The following is a 15835-nucleotide window of genomic DNA, read 5'->3' on the forward strand; positions in this document are numbered from 1 at the left end:
AGGACCAAATCAGTGTCATTGTACTGTTGTCATCCTTATGCAGCCACCATACCTACCCCCTGTACCACTGAAGGACTTGTTGCTGACTTTTAAAAAATAGTAATATGCTGTATTGCTCTTATGCTTTAGCAACATGACAAAGAGAGGTTTAATAATCTCATGGGGGGACTGCAGGCACAAGGAGTAAGTGAAGAAAGTAGGGAGAACCCCAAAACCTTGCCAACATGTCTCTGCAGATGCTTCTGTATTCACTGAGGCAACAGCAGCACAATGGGGAATTGTCACTATGTGGATGGAGCCATAGCTTGTCTGCAAACTTTGTTCCTGCTCTCAAGAAGAAAGTGGTCCATCCTTCGTTGCTGCCCTTTATATGCCTGGAATGTTTGGCCTTCATGGTCTCTCCTTTCCAGCCCTCTCCTAAAACCCACTTCTTCCATTAATTTTCTGGCCTCTCTTTAGTTTTCAGCTCAGTCAAAGCACAGGTATTTTCTCAAATTTGTCCCATATTGCTAGCTGTTCTACACAATGCAATCTTCCTCCCCCCCATCCCCATTCTTGCCTCCACGGCCTTAGTTTAGACTTTAAGCTCCTGAGGGTAAGCACCCATCACGTACTTAGGTCTACCCAGTATAGAGTTCTATAAGCTCTGATATCATGTGAACAACAACTGACAGTACCTGCCACCTAAAGACCTGGGTCCCTGCTCCTCCCAAAGCCAAAAACAACCAAAGGAATGTGAAGCTCCCCCATCTTCCTAACCAACTGTAATGCCAAGACACTTTCTGCAAAAAAATGTCTCCTTTAATCATAAGGGATAAGGGAGGGGGAGGCACCACACAAAATTATAGAGACAATAATTATAAACACACAAGATTCCCCCCAGGAGTGTTGGGATGGGTTATGGCTCACTAGTGGAGAATCTGCTTTGTATGTATAAAGTCCCAGATTCAGGCCCCAGCATCTCCACTTTAAAGGATCAGGTGTCATGAAAGACCTCTTACCTGAGATCCTGGAGAGCCACTGCAATGAAAGCAGACAATTCTGGCCAAAGGTTTGACCCAGTGTAAGGCAACTTCAACATCCTCTCTAGGAACCCTTCACTCCTACCACATTTTCCCCCATTCAGTCCATGTCTGTACCTACTTACCAGTCTTGGTCATTCTGGGTCCCATTGACAGTTGTTTGCCTGTAGAAGGAAAAGGAAGAGTTTTTGTAGAAGGGGGACCCAGACCACGCCCTTTTGATTCAACACTTGAAGAGTTGGTGAACTGGGAGTCAATGGAGATTCCAGCTGTAGAGCAGGAATTGGAACCCTTAGTACTGAACAAGGGGAAACATCTGGATTGCATTATGTTTTGGTTACATAACATTATGAAGATTCATAAAAGACCTGACATTCATGAGGGACCTCTCCACTGTTTCCTCCACCGTCTCCTATTTTCAGATATTACCAAAATATAATTTCTTCCTGCACAATTTGAGTAAACTCAGCCCTTCCTTTCCAGGTTTGCAGTATATGCTCTGCTTCTATCCTACTTTGCCTAATTGTCTTTGACTCCCCTCCTTTTTTGTACCTCAGTTTTCTCCTCCTCAAAACTTGGCTGCTGAAATCATTCCCATATTTAAGTGGTCAGACCATGAAATTCCTCCCCTTGAATTTTTAGACTGGCTTCCAACACAAATGCCATCCCCTTACTTTCAAAATTGTCCATGGCAATGTACAATATCAACTCATATTCCCATCTATCCTGACCCAAGATCTTTGCTCCTTCAGAGTTAAGACACAGGGCAGTGACTGGACAAGGATCCAGGTAGAAATCTCCACTCTGCCATAATGCTTGCTGGGTGACCTTGGGCCAGCTATACTGTCAGCCTACTCTCATTTCACATATGCCACTTGAAGCTGCTTGGAGGAAGGGTGAAATAAAAAGTACAACAGAGACACAAACCCACTAGGCCACTTGTAGCCATGGAGGGTACAATGAGGAGGAGGAGGAGGACTGTGTGTTGGGAGAAGGATAGCCCTTTCCCTTACAGGGCCTTTTCTGTTAAAATCTGCTAGAGTGTGCTTTTCACATAGGAGAGGAAGAAAAAGATACGTGTACCTGCAACAGCACACAGAGCAATTTTCAGCAGAAAAATTGCCAGAGGATAAAAGAGCTTAGAAGCCCCTCCCACTCTCACATTGGGCCACCACTAGCAGGCTGTGCATGTGCATTTAGTTACAGTAAACGTACAAGCAACTGAGCATCAGCCACCAGAAGGCCTCCCATTTTCTTAAAGGATTCTGCCTGGTCTCTCCTGCTGCCCATTAGGCCTAGAACTTCCACCCAAGACACTGATGAGGTACCACCTCTCTCACTCTTCCCCTATACCCCCGTTCAAAACCACAGACCTTCAGCTTAAGCCCTCAGATGTCAGTCCCAATCAAAACATACCTAAGTTCTCACACCTGTTTTTGAAGGAGTCCATCCCTTGTTACCTTAGCCTTTCTTACCTTCCCTCACTATCATCTCCCTGTTTACAAGATCCCTAGGGCAAGGCTGAGGCTTTGGTTCACATCACTTTGTGAACAGCTACATGAAACAATAATGACACATTTTTACGAGGTTTGTGGCTTCTAGCTTAATTACTTGCTTTGACTCCCTGATTGGGGAAAAGTAAAACATGAAGAGGGAATGAAAGAAGACAGGCCTCTCCACTTTCAATCACACCAAGGGGGTAAAGATTGGAATTCTTCCCCCCACAGCCAGGAAGGGGACTCTTACAAGGCATGAGCAACCACCAGCAAGTCATAGTTGTCAAAGAGCACCCCCTGAGGGCCTTCTGCCAGGGCCAGGTACACGGCCTCCATCCCCACCAGCAGTGCCAGCTTCCCCAGGCTGCTGATGTGCAGGAAAACGGAACTCGCCAGAAGACTCAGCAGCACAGAATACGTGAAATACTGTAAGACAGAAGGGGGAAAAGAGACATCATGAGAAGAGCCAAAGCACACCTTCACCCTTCTCCCCTCTGACTCTTCACAGCAGGCATAACCAGCTGGTGGAAATGACTGTCCAAGATATGGCGGTAGCTCCGGCTAGGGAGACTTTTAGAAAGGGCAGCAGATAAACTCATAGACAACAGATCAATAGCTATTGGTTCAGACAGCTCAATGAACCCCCATGTTGCCCTGTGGCTGCCCTGTGTCTGGAGGCAAAACAAGGATGGTCTGATGTCGAGACGTTCTGGAGAGGGGTGACATCCAAACCAAAATACATAAATATAAATAAAATCACTGAAATAGGATGCTGAACTAGGTAAGATCTTGATATGACCTGGCAGGGCTCTTCTTACAGAATGCTCTTTTCCTCTCTTCAGACACTTTCCCACCCATATAGGTCCAGGAAAACAAAAATGCTACTGTCATCCCTGCCCGGCTATCAAGGCATGCCACATTTCTGGGGGCAAGAGAAGAGGAAACAGAATTCTTCAAGTGATAAAGGAAGTACTTCTCCAAGCCCCAACACAATAGCTTCCGAGCTTTATCCTCACACCATGTCTAGCTTTCCATTCTCCTCACACTTGAATTCCTGAACCACGTTTACCTCAGGAAAGTTGCAACTAGAAGCACCATTTCCCTGGCAGGGTAGATTGTCCGAGGCCAATGAGTAGTTAAGGGAATGAAGAAGGCAGGGACCCACAGCAGGTGGAGTAACATTCAGAAGATCAGCGACACAATCCTGGAGCTGGACCCGACTGCAAGCAAACTGAGGTGGAAGGGAGAAAAAAATGGCTATGTCGGGCACAGGACACGACTCTGGAGTCACCCAATAACAGCTTCTCAGACTTCTGGCAGAAGGGGTATGGAAACAATACAGCCAGAACCCTTGTCACTCCAAGGCCAGAGACAATCTGAAGGCAGAATCATCCAATTTCTGCCTGCAATAAGCAAGGTCTGTATTATATCAAAACACAAGTCCAGTGTCTTCTTACATGCTACGGAAAGTGTAAGCTTTTTCACCATAAGCTTTTGTGAGCTGGAGCTCTCTTCACGATGAAAACAGCAAACCAGTCACCAAGACAAAAACAGGCTGAAATGCTGAAGACAAATGCTGAAAATGCAGTGAGAAGTGGAAAATGTATTTAAAGAACACTGAAAAGCTCCTACGTGTTTTGGCCTAGGTTCATCAGGTGAATCTCTAAATGAGTCCATCTACACTGCTGATCTGAATTCAGCAGCTGGGAAAAGCACAGTAGATGAACGCATTTAGAATTCCCCTGATGAAGCTACAGCAAAACACGAAGGACTTTCCATGTCTATTTATACAATTTCACTTTCCTGCTGCATTATCCCCATTTGCCTTTGTTTCCTTTCTTCTTTATGAAAGTTTGTGTTTTGTTAAATCTTTGAAATGCCACAGGGCTCCTGTCTGTTTCGTTAGTGCAGACCGACAGGGCTGCCCTTCTGAAGTCATTCATCATCAGGCTTTCATATTGTTTCAAGGACTTGCAAAGTCTTCCCTTTCTCAAAGGGACAAACCGAAGGAGTGCTTTCGGTACAGAAAACGATGCTCCTTTTACATGGTTTTTAGATCTTTTCAGAAACCACAGATAAAGAATGACCTGGGCACTTTTCAGGTTCGATCAGACCTTAATCTGGGCCAGCTCCTGCCCACAAAGGCCTGACTGCCAAGAATTTACACAGAAGCCCACTTCAGGCTTCATTAAACCTCCCTCCTTCCTCATACCATGTTGATGAAGGCAGAGAAGAAGACAAGCAGAATAGCAACCACTCCAGTGATTGTGCTGTTGGTTCGGGACTGGATGATCTTGCGGGACAACTGCTGCAAAATGGCTGGGAATGGCTGTGGAGAGAGAAGAAAGAAAAGTGATATGAACGGGCCCCCATTTGCCTGGTTAAGAATCTGAAACTGGTTTGCTCCACAGCAATGAAACTGGAGCAAGTTTCTTACCTACCTCTCCCCAAGAATGATGTGCCAAGCCCTCAATCAGGTCCTAGAAATATCAAGCAGCGTTTTTAGCTGGACTGGGCTGAGGGCGAGGAGGAAATTACAGGGAGCTCAACAGAAGCATTAGAGTAGCCTTTTCGTTACAATAGGCCAGTGCAGGTCAATGGGATACTTTGACACATGGTTCACATACGTAGGAGAATGAGATGGGGCTGGGCTATACCACTTCAGACCACAGGTGGTGGGTTGAAGCTTTGGATATTCCTTTGAATAAGGGGGGAAAGTCCACACAAGCAGAAAACTAGTGCAATCAAGAAGAAATCATGTAAAGCAAAGAGAATGGGTAGCAACTCTTTTCTATTTGGAAAGAGTTTGAGGCACAATGTTTAGTTTGAAGTAAAACTTAGTATGAAAATTCTAACATCTTAGCATTCTACTACCTCATTCTAACAATTTGGATTTTTTCCCTCAGATACACTTCTTGGTCCTATTTGCTCACTAGTCAGAGCAACTCAGGGATTCTGCTCCTACTGCCGGCTACAGACCTGCCTTGCCTTTCCTCGTCCCCCCCTCCCCCAGCTTGACGGGAGCCAAATTTGATAGCAAGGCCCCAGTGCCCTCATTCAATGTAGGGGCAAGGGAAGAAACATGACAAAAACTGTATGCTACACATGTAATCGGTCTGAATTATGCATACTCTCCTGAAGGAAGGTGCTAAGGTAGGAGGAAGGAAAGTCAGAGGATTCCATAGGAGAACTCAAGGGTCACTCATACCAGGCTCCCCAAAAACCAAGTCACTCACGCCAAAGCAGGAGTAGATGGCGCAGACAAAAAGGATGGTGGCCAGGGTGACGAAGATGCTGATGTAGGCGCCAAGCATCAGAGGGGAGCTGTAGGGAGAGGGGGCAGGATCAGCCTCAGCAACCAAAGACATTGCCAAAGGTTTACTTTACCACCTGAGGTTTTTTTTTCTCACCATGTTGAGATGGTGCATTATGCAATTACAATGTGACAGTTCTCATCATCTCCTGTTCTGAATACAGTAAAAGGGACTGAGTTTAAATAGCCCTGCTAGGTAAAGCTCAGCCTGTGCTTCCCTCTTTGAATCATTCTCCCATTATCAGGGCCAGCTTGGTTTTGTTTTAATGATCCAGTTCACAGTAGAGCCTTCTGCTAGGACAGAGCCTCCCACCAATCTTCGTGCACCAGCAGTATTCCTCTCAAAATCCTCCATTTCACCAGTCTAAACAGCCCTGCCCATAGATAGCGTCGCTCTAGACCAGGCCTTCTCAAATTTTTTACCACTGAGAAACCCCAGAAGGGACGTGATCGTGCAGAATTTGGCTGGGAAGCATAGCTGTTTACATGCCCACCTGGGGCCCCTCCCCCTCCAGTCCCATCATTGGCCATTTTGGGAGGAATGGGTGGGCTGACATAACCATATACGGTCATACCACCCAATAAATGTTTAACACATTTTAAAAAATATATAACAATTTAATTAACTCCCACCCATTCAGGAAACCCTTTCAGGATTGTGAAGAACCCCCAGGGTTTAGAACCCTGGTTGAGAAAGCCTGTTCTAGACCCAGCAAAAACCCCCAGCTTGCTATGAAGTCGGAATTCTGAACAGGTATAGTAGAAAAATATTTTATTACTGCCAAGCCAGAGTGAGCTAAAGGTGGAAAACTCTGTATGCTCACATAGGATTCAGGAGGAGCTGCACTTTTCTACACAGTTATCTTTAGGTTTTCCCCTCTGCTTCCTTGAAAGTGTCAGAGACTTTCTCAATTAGAGATAGGTGTCATGGAGAAGCCGTTCATCTGCTGCTGGTAAACATGGTATACACTGTGGCATTTGTATGAGGACACCATTGTGCTGGGGTCAACAGGCTTTGATCCTACACCTTCTTTCCACACTTCTCATGGCAGAGATGGCCCTCCACTGTGGAGCAAGTTCCTCTCCTAGCTGGTGCTTCTGGGCTCACTGAAGGACATCCATCTTGTGCAGGCAGAACTACTGAGTCCAGTGCCAGAGGAAGTATGTCCTGCAGCGGAGGAATGCCTCTGCAACGGAGGAATAGTACTACATACAGATACAGGATCCAAGCCATAACCTATACATACCCCTGTCTGATGCCTATCATTACAGTTTAATAAGCAAGACACCTGAACACCTGCAACTAGGGTTTCCAACAGGCTTAAAGAAAAAGGTCCCATCCCTTTAGCAGGGATGTGATTTATCAGGTCAAGCTATTTCCCTCCATGTCTTGACAAACTTCAGCTGCCCATTTCCACACATAGATGCCTCTATTAAAGGGTCAGGACATTTGTTTTCCAAGCCTGCTGGCAACACTACTTGAAAGATGTATATACGCAATGTACATATCATGGGTACATCACCGTCAGCATGCATTTGCAGAAAGAATACACAGTGAACATACTCCTGCATATGTATCACTCACTGGGGAAAGATGACAATCTGGATACAAGAAACGAAGCAGAAGACAAGCATGGTGCAAGCCACATATCCCCCAAAGCGAGTGTCCACCTTCTTGGAATACTGCAGTGTTGGAGAAGAAAAGGGAAGTTACATCAAGAGGCTGTGGTCAACACTGAAGAGGAACAGGAAGGGACGACCCTTCGCTATTCCCCATCTGGAACTCAGAGGTCCTGCCAGCAAAGGGAAAGCACCTTTCTCTCCAACTCAGGTTTCTGGAAAGTGAGCACAAAGCGCTTGACGTGATCCTTGCGCAGCTGGTCAATACTTCGGGCATCGATGGCACGGCCCAGAAACTCATCCACCTCATCTTCGGGATTCAGGGCTTCCTGCGTACTTCGGCTGCAGGAGAGGAAGTTCCATGTTGACAACAAAGAGGCAGAGGCACCACACAGCAGCACAACATGCCTATTCAGTGCACTTCCATTATTTCTCACACTGCCACAGCAGAGCAAAGGAGCAAAGGACCCCAATCCAATGATAATGGGAAGGTACTTACTTGTCTTTGCTGGAATCCTCAATCCCCTGAGGGAGAAGGAAACAAAGATATATTTTAAAGCCTTCCTTGCATTGAAGTGCTCACAGCAGCTGAGCAATTGCATAATACAAAATTATTCTTAATGGACATCTTTCTATTTCCATGTGAACACACATGTTTTGCAGGGAAGGTTCCCAAGCACAGAGACGGCTGACAGCTGCAAGAGTGTGTAATAAATCCCACATACGTAGTGAAGGGATGCTTAAACCAGTGGTTCTCAACCTTCCTAATGCCACGACCCTTTAATACAGTTCTTCATGTTGTGGTGACCCCCAACCATAAAATTATGCAAGTGTTCTTTCACAGAAATTAAACCGAAACTGGCCAATGGCGTGAAGATCCACTGTTCATGATAGGATATAAATTGGTTTTTTCCCGGGGTTTCTCAGTTCAGTTTTACCTCTTGTCCTGCTGAACTCAGCCACAACCTGGAGCGCCTGGTGGGAGATTGTACTGTGCTGGAGGCACTGCTGGAGGGGCTGACCACGGGTGCCTGCAGGACGAGCAGCAGCAACAGTGGCAGCGCCCCCCCCCCCCTGGGGCCAAGCTGCTCGCCCTGCTGCGACCCCTGTGAAAGGGTTGTTCAACCCCCAAAGGGGTCCTGACCCCCAGGTTGAGAACCACTGGCTTAAACTATACAATTATGTTAAAGGGACAATGGCTATCACAATTAAGTGACTGTCCACACTTGTCAGTCTTTATTGTAAGATACTCATTCACTGGAGGTGCTTGAGATTGTCAGGATTCCATTTTAGGTGTCAACAGCCTCAGTATTTTGTACATCTGCCTATGTATGAGAGGAACATCAAATTTTCCCATTTGTGACCCCCTAAAAGATCATCCCTGAGGTTGCAGGAGCCATAAAGAAAAGCCATATCTGTTGAAAGGCTAGTGTGAGGAAGGCGATGGGGGTGAAACTGCTGTGAAAACTCCTTCAAGGCTCCATGTAGGGAACGGACACGTGCCATTCACAGTAATATGCACACCAGTGGCAAATCATGAAAATCTGTGGTCAATTTTGTTTTTGTTCTGATCTTCTGGCAATATGTTCTCTATTTCTCTTCTCACATGGTGATCTACGTTCTGAACTCTCTCTCTCTCATATCCCCCTTCCCTCCCACATGAAGAGAATGGCCTTCAGCCTCTTAGGTTGATATGTGCTTGGCTACAAACCTCAGCATTCTCTCTCTGGTCTCGCTCACACAGTTCCCTTCACAAAGGGAAGTGCAATAAACCTACCCGCTTGCCTGCTAACTGGTTAATGTGCAACTTATGGGTGTGTCAACTGGGTGAGAAGAAGGCCCAACAGAAAGCCTGGAAATGCTCCTAGAGAAAGGAGCAGTTACACAAAGGGTCTGGACAACTATCTTGTCTTCTTTGTATCCCTTGTTGTCCCAGGCACCCCACAGTTCTTTTGTGTAATTAAAGTATTTTGCTCTTCCTGTGATAAGTTGGTGGGAGTTAAGTGACCCTAAAGTATTGCTGCAGATTATTCCTCCACCACAACTAGGAAGGCTCCTGTATTATATATGTACTTAGTATATATTTTTAGCCTAAACTTTCTCCAAGGAGCTCAGAGCAACAGGCATCATTCTCTCACCCTTCATTTTCATTCTCATAACAACCGCCCTGTGAGGCAGGTTAGGTCAAGAGAGTGTGATTGGCCCAAGGTCAACCAGCAATCTTAAAGGAGCTGATAGAGCTAAAGCAGTTCTGCAGGGCATGCAAAAGGGAGCTCCTCCCCCAGACATTGGGCTGAGGTCAGACAGAATCGATAACACCTACTGGGCCCCTGAACCTCCTTCCCTGGAATCCATGAATCTGAATCTACTCCATCGACCTGTTTGATTACTATCCCATTGTTATATTCTAATTTATTGGCAAAACTGAGTTCAATGTATAATTCCTTATGTTCCATGTAAGCCGCCTTGCGCCCCAGGGTAGGGTGGTATATAAATGTAACAAAAAATAATAAAAATAAAATAAGAGTGGGGATTTGAACCTAGGTCTCAACTTCCAGTCCAACAGCCAACCTTCCCATCATCCTGACGAATGAACAGGCCTCAACAACAGTTTCTCTAGCCAGCACCATGGCAACAAGAAGCCACTAATTAACCATGTCATACCAAAAACTGCCAACTGGTGGCATAGTTGCCAACACCACACAAGTGAAACATCCTCAAACAAACTACGGCATGGCAACCAATGTCAAGCCAAACCCACTAAGCAACCAACGCCATAGCAACAAATTGCAGCTTAGCAACCAACAATTAACTGCACCCATAGCAATAAAATGATGTGAAACCAAGGGCTGTTGCTTAGCAACCAATAAATTGAGGCACTATGCTGAAGTGCACCTTAAACAGGGGCTTTAGAATGTTAATCTTTAAAAAAAAATCAAAAATTATGCAAATTCAAGATTGTAACCCATTTTGTATAGTATACACTTCATTGGAAACGGGTGTGCGGAAAGTACTGAGTTTACATTTTACTTTGCAAAAGATGGGAATAGAGTCAGAAGGGATGGGTTCCACAGACTAAGAAAACCTTATTTCAATGGGGCTTAATTCCCTGGGTTTTTTTAAGTTGTTAAAGGGAACTGTATGTTTTTATATTCTTTCACTTTTTTGCTGTAAAATTATCTATACATTTTTAGCAGCCACTGATATGATTTTAATGCAGTTATTGTTGCAAATATTATTGGTCATTATTTCACTTGTTGCCAGTTTTACTGATTATCAACTGGTCTGAGACCTCATTGTTACCGCAGCAAGACATATAAAGACAGAAAAGGTGTCTCAAATTTCTAAGAACCAGCTTTCATATAGAGCAGTGGTCCCCAACCTTTTTATCACCGGGGATCGGTCAATGCTTGACAATTTTACTGAGGCCCCGGGGTGTGTGTGTGTGTGTAGTCTTTTGCCAAGGGACGTCGCCGCCACTGCCTGAGCCCCTGCTCCACTTGGTTTCCTGCCAACACCCCTTGACTTCCCACCACCTGCTGGAGGGCACTGCCAGCAGCAGCTGTGCCGTGCCACGCCGAGGGGGAGCCCCAGCCATGGCGGCCGCTGGAGAGCACCAAAGGTGAGCCAGCAGCAGAGTGGCAGGGCAGCAGCTGAGGAGGAGGATGAGGAGGAGCTGCAGCCCGGCACTGACTGATCTATGGACCGGTCCCGGTCCGGGGGTTGGGGACCACTGATATAGAGCACAGAATCAGTTTAATTCCCCAGATACCACTATTAAAAATTCCAAAGGGAAAGGACATTTGGAAAATAGAGGTTTTTCCATGCTAGGGACAGGTAGGCAGACAGCAATAGATAAGGAAGTCCATATGCCCCCTGGACTGCATTCAGGTGACACATTTAAACTAGAGTATATAAACTGCAACTTGATCAAATCAAATTTGCTGGATGAACCACTAATTCTGTTCAGTAGAAGGGCCACAAACCAGGATACTCAGCCAGAAGTACATCCCAGCTTGTGAATCCTGGTTAGTGATGTTAGTTACTTGGGTCAGAATGCAGGAATCCTGGCCTAAGCCCAACCACTAGGGCACAAAGCTGGGACCAGGTGGGGGTGGGGGTGAGGTGGAGAGACATCTTGCAGATCCTCACTGCCTGAAAATAGAACCTGTTTGGAACGCCCAGTTTGACAACTTCCCATCATATGCCGCATTAACCATGGCGAGTTCAATAAATGATAGTTTAAACTAACCATTGTTAACTGAGGTTTCTGAGTACACTCAGCAATTGCTGAAGACACGCCAACCAGAGCTGCTCCATTTACGCATTCAGGGAGCCCACTCATATTCAGAGTAGTGTGTAGGCTGGCGGCATGTACTAATCCAAACTAATCCTTTCAGATGCAGTCAGGTCCTATAATGAAACTGATGACGCCCAACAATGAGGGCCCTCAGTGTTCCAGAACATGTGCCAGTCACGCCACTTCTTGCAACCCTGCCCCTCACAAAAACAGAATGAATGCCCCTCAGTTCAGAGTTAGTATGTCTACTGGTAGTCAGATAAACTCTTCCATGGGCCATCGAGAACTGTGGCTCTGAGTCTGTTCATTTAAGGGTGGTGGGGAGAAAAAGACTTGGAAAAGAAGTACATTGGGGAGGTAACAGGGCGGAAGCAGCAAACTCTCAGAGGAAACAAGATTCCACTACTGCTAGAAAAGCCAAGAGGAAGAGGCAAGCATGTGGGCTATGGAAGATAGTTCCCACGGCCACACAAACACTCCCAGTAGAACAGGGAAACAATTTTCCCCCTCAGAGGAATCTGTTAGGAACCTTCTATAATTTAATTTTCCAAACTCCCCCGCTTCCCCCAATAATACCCTGTTTGTGTTTGCAATGATGCACCAGGTAAAACCCACCTTGACTGGTCCTCCGTGGGGAATATGCACCCAAGAAGGAGAAGGCAGTTTCCTACTCAGGGCTTATTGCAGCTCTTCCCTGCCATCCTCCTCCTTCCTGCTGCTTCCAGACACTTAGGAGGGTGGGAGAAGAGCCAGCCCCACTCTGCGGCCAAACATCAACAGTGAGTGGGGACAGCGAGAGGATGGCCAGCCCTAGCAGCCCTGCTGGGTCTCTTCTCTCCCAAGGCAGCCTCTTGTGTGCCGGAGAGTGTGGGGGGGGTGAGGGCTGGCTCCATGCTGCAGTGAGCCGTTGATAGTCAGGCAGTGCCATGGCCAGAGGGCTAGTCTCAGTGTCCCTGCTCACCCTGCTGAGCTACTTCTCACCTTAAGGTGGCCTCATGCTTGCTGGTGAATGGGGGGGGGGGAGAAGAGAGCCAGTCCCACTCCTCAGCAACTCACCAACAGTTAGGTGGTGCCACGGGCAGAGGGCAGGCCCTGGCAGCCCTACTCACCCTGCTGCAGAGGACTGCTTTATAGGGGGCAGCGTTTCCAGATCTGGGTTGGACATTACCTGGAGAGACTGGTGGTGGAACAAGAAGTGGATGGGATTGGGGGCAGGGAGGGACCTCAATGGAGTGCCGTTCTAGGGAGCCCCCCTCCAAACCAGCCATCTGCTCCAGGGAAACTCGTCTCTTTCACATGGAGATTAGTTGCGATTCTACGATATCTCCAGGTCCTACCTGGAGGCTGCCAATCCTGGCTGGGCACATGATCATATTTCCAACTGTTGGGGAATATCACGGCTCCAGCCCTGAATTTGGCTGCTATCAACTACTTGTAGGGTTGCCAGGTCTGGGCTGGGCAATATCTGGGGATTTGGGGGTGGAGCTGCGAGTGGGTGGGATTGGGAGCAAAGACGGACCTTGGCGGAGCATCCTTCTATGGAGCAGCATATTTCTGAATATGCTGATTGCCCTATTATCCTTGCCTTTCAAAACCATCCCCTTTCCTGAAGCCGGCTTTATTCTTTGCAGGACTCCAGCATAATTTATCTAGGCCTGATACAAAATTGTAATATTCCCCCTCCCCCACACACACACACACACAATCCCACCAGTCATAATGCTCTGGTTTTAAAGTTGCCAACTCCAGGCTAGGAAATTCCTGGGGATTTGGGTGTGTAACCTAGGCAACGTAGGGAGATGAGGGACTTCAGCTGGATATAATATCATACAACCTATCCTTCAAAGCAACCATTTCATTTAGGGGCACTGATTTCTGTAGTTGAGAGCTGGGGTAATTCCAGATATTCAGGCTCTACCTGGAGACTGGCAGTCCTACCTGAAGCCTAGCCCAGCCCCCCCCCCCCCCTGGACCACCAGGCCACAATGAAGCACAGAAGTAATGGTTCTGCTCTGCTGTGCCAAGCATGTGTGAAGGAGAAGGGTGGTGACATTTGGGTTTTCAACTGCTAAAACAGGAGAGACCTGTCTCTCAGAGATGTGTTTTGCTCCAAAGGGGATAAACTGTAACTGTGGTATGTTAAGTGTACAGTTTTACTTCCAGTATAATTTTATTGTTTTATAATTTAATGGTTATGGTAATGATCTACAGCTAAGGCTACCCGGTTCTTCCTGGCCACGGCTGGGGGATGGGGGGGGGGGTTGGGCTGCCAGATACAGGTTAGAAAACGCCTGGAGATTTGGAGGTAGTTCCGTGGGAGAAGAGGAACCTCAGTCCACCCTCCGAAGCAGTCGTTTTCTTCAGGGGAACTGCTTTCCAAAGTCCAGAGATAAGCTGTAATTCTGGGGGGATTCCCATCCTCCACCTGGAAGCTGGCATCCCCCACCTACAGCCCTTGAGCAACTGATGACCCATGTATTCTTTGTATTCATTTGCAGGCAGGGGCTCATGGGAATTGTAGTCCATGAACATCTGGAGGACCACAGGTTGACTACCCCTGATAACTGCCCACAGCAGAGCCTCAGAACACGAGCTCAGGAAGGATCATATGGGAGACTACAGACCTCCCTGGCCCCCAAGATTTTACAGCTGTACAGAAAAAGGAGCAACTCCTTGAGTTGCAACTGAAAACACCATGGTACGTCTGACAAAAAAAGACCAGATCAGTAAACCTTAGTCATCGGCCTGGCTATGGTATTCAGAAACAGCTGATGGTAGAATCATAGAGTTGGACGGGCTATACAGGCCATCTAGTCCAACCACCTACTCAACACAGGATTGGCCTATTCTGCAGGTGAGCTGAATAAGTTGCCAACAGCAGGGTTAAATTTACTGGTCCTTCCTCAAAGCATTCCTAGTTCCAGTGTTTATCACACCCACTGCCACTCCTTGTTTTATGTAGCTCTCACAGTTCATATCTTGAGGCAGACAATTCTTTTAGCGGCAGCTTAAAGTGTAAATAGCTTTCTAAAGTGCTGCACTGCTTTTTCATTTTGACAGACAATATTTAATAACAGTCAACCAGGAACAGAATAATCTTAGTTTCTATACCCAAGCATATTGGCTTTAATCCTTGACTGCTTTGGAGAAGCCTTGTCTGTCTTGGTTTTTACTATATCAACACTCTTTTTTCCCCTAGGAAAGACCCATATCTCAGTGATAGCACATTTTTGCATGCACCTGCTGTCATATATATAGATATACATTATATATACATATATGTATACATCTACACGTACATGTACACACACATTTATATATGTATATATATGTAGGTACTTAATCAGGTGTTTGGCCTACTGAAGTCAATCTTATCTCCTCTGACTGGCACCAGATGTCCAGGAGTGGTGTGCTATTGCCTGCTGAGCATTGTAAGTGGAAATCCTAGGGATTGAATTTGGGACCTTCTACATCCATTTAAAAAGATGCTCTACCATGTGAGGTCACTTCAAGTTCAATCCCCGGTATCTCCAATCAAAGGACAAAGGGAATTTGGAAAGACCTCTACCAAAGACCTTTTGTCAAAACAAAGAATGCCAAAGCACACACTGTAAATGAAAAAGTGAAACAATTCGCTTATATTACAAACTTTGCTCATTATATGTTACAAACCAAAAATTACATACAGGAATTATAACTACAGAAAATCTTGCATACAGCTACAGGAAGCCAAACCTTTTCCTAGTTTGAAAACAATTACAGCCTAGGCAGCAGTTTAATTTGAACAAGACAACTTCCTATGCACATGTCATAAACACACATCACACACAAGCACTAAATCCAGCACATGCCAAAAGATGCACATGGCATTTTGGCCACATGATAAGGCAGTTGAAAGCCACCACAACGGCAGTCCCCATGTGCCATAGGAGTAAACCCTTGCAGGACCCTCTTTCCTTCGCTTTACAGCCCAAAACATGATATGGAAAAGTATTAATGCAGAGCATGACCAGAGGAGTAATTCCAAGGTCCTACAAGCAGACAACTGACATGCCTCAGAAAAATAAATTGCTACTCCTATTCC

At 46.2% G+C, this 15835-nt stretch overlaps 1 protein-coding gene across 4 annotated transcripts in view; it reads right to left on the reverse strand.

Annotated features, from left to right (window-relative positions):
* The window catches only part of ADCY6 (adenylate cyclase 6), a 53420-nt gene that overhangs the window by 8654 nt on the left and 28931 nt on the right, over positions 1-15835 (reverse strand). For all 4 annotated transcript variants that reach the window (XM_077328457.1, XM_077328454.1, XM_077328456.1 and 1 more), the window contains exons 11-18: positions 7951-7976; positions 7646-7793; positions 7417-7514; positions 5755-5842; positions 4731-4847; positions 3588-3749; positions 2769-2944; positions 1148-1186 (exon numbers count right to left, since the gene is read on the reverse strand). In XM_077328457.1, coding sequence (XP_077184572.1) covers positions 1148-1186; positions 2769-2944; positions 3588-3749; positions 4731-4847; positions 5755-5842; positions 7417-7514; positions 7646-7793; positions 7951-7976 — 854 coding nt within the window. The remainder of the gene's footprint in view (positions 1-1147; positions 1187-2768; positions 2945-3587; positions 3750-4730; positions 4848-5754; positions 5843-7416; positions 7515-7645; positions 7794-7950; positions 7977-15835) is intronic.

The sequence above is a fragment of the Paroedura picta genome, chromosome 3, assembly GCF_049243985.1.
Source record: "Paroedura picta isolate Pp20150507F chromosome 3, Ppicta_v3.0, whole genome shotgun sequence".
Lineage (NCBI taxonomy): Eukaryota > Metazoa > Chordata > Lepidosauria > Squamata > Gekkonidae > Paroedura > Paroedura picta.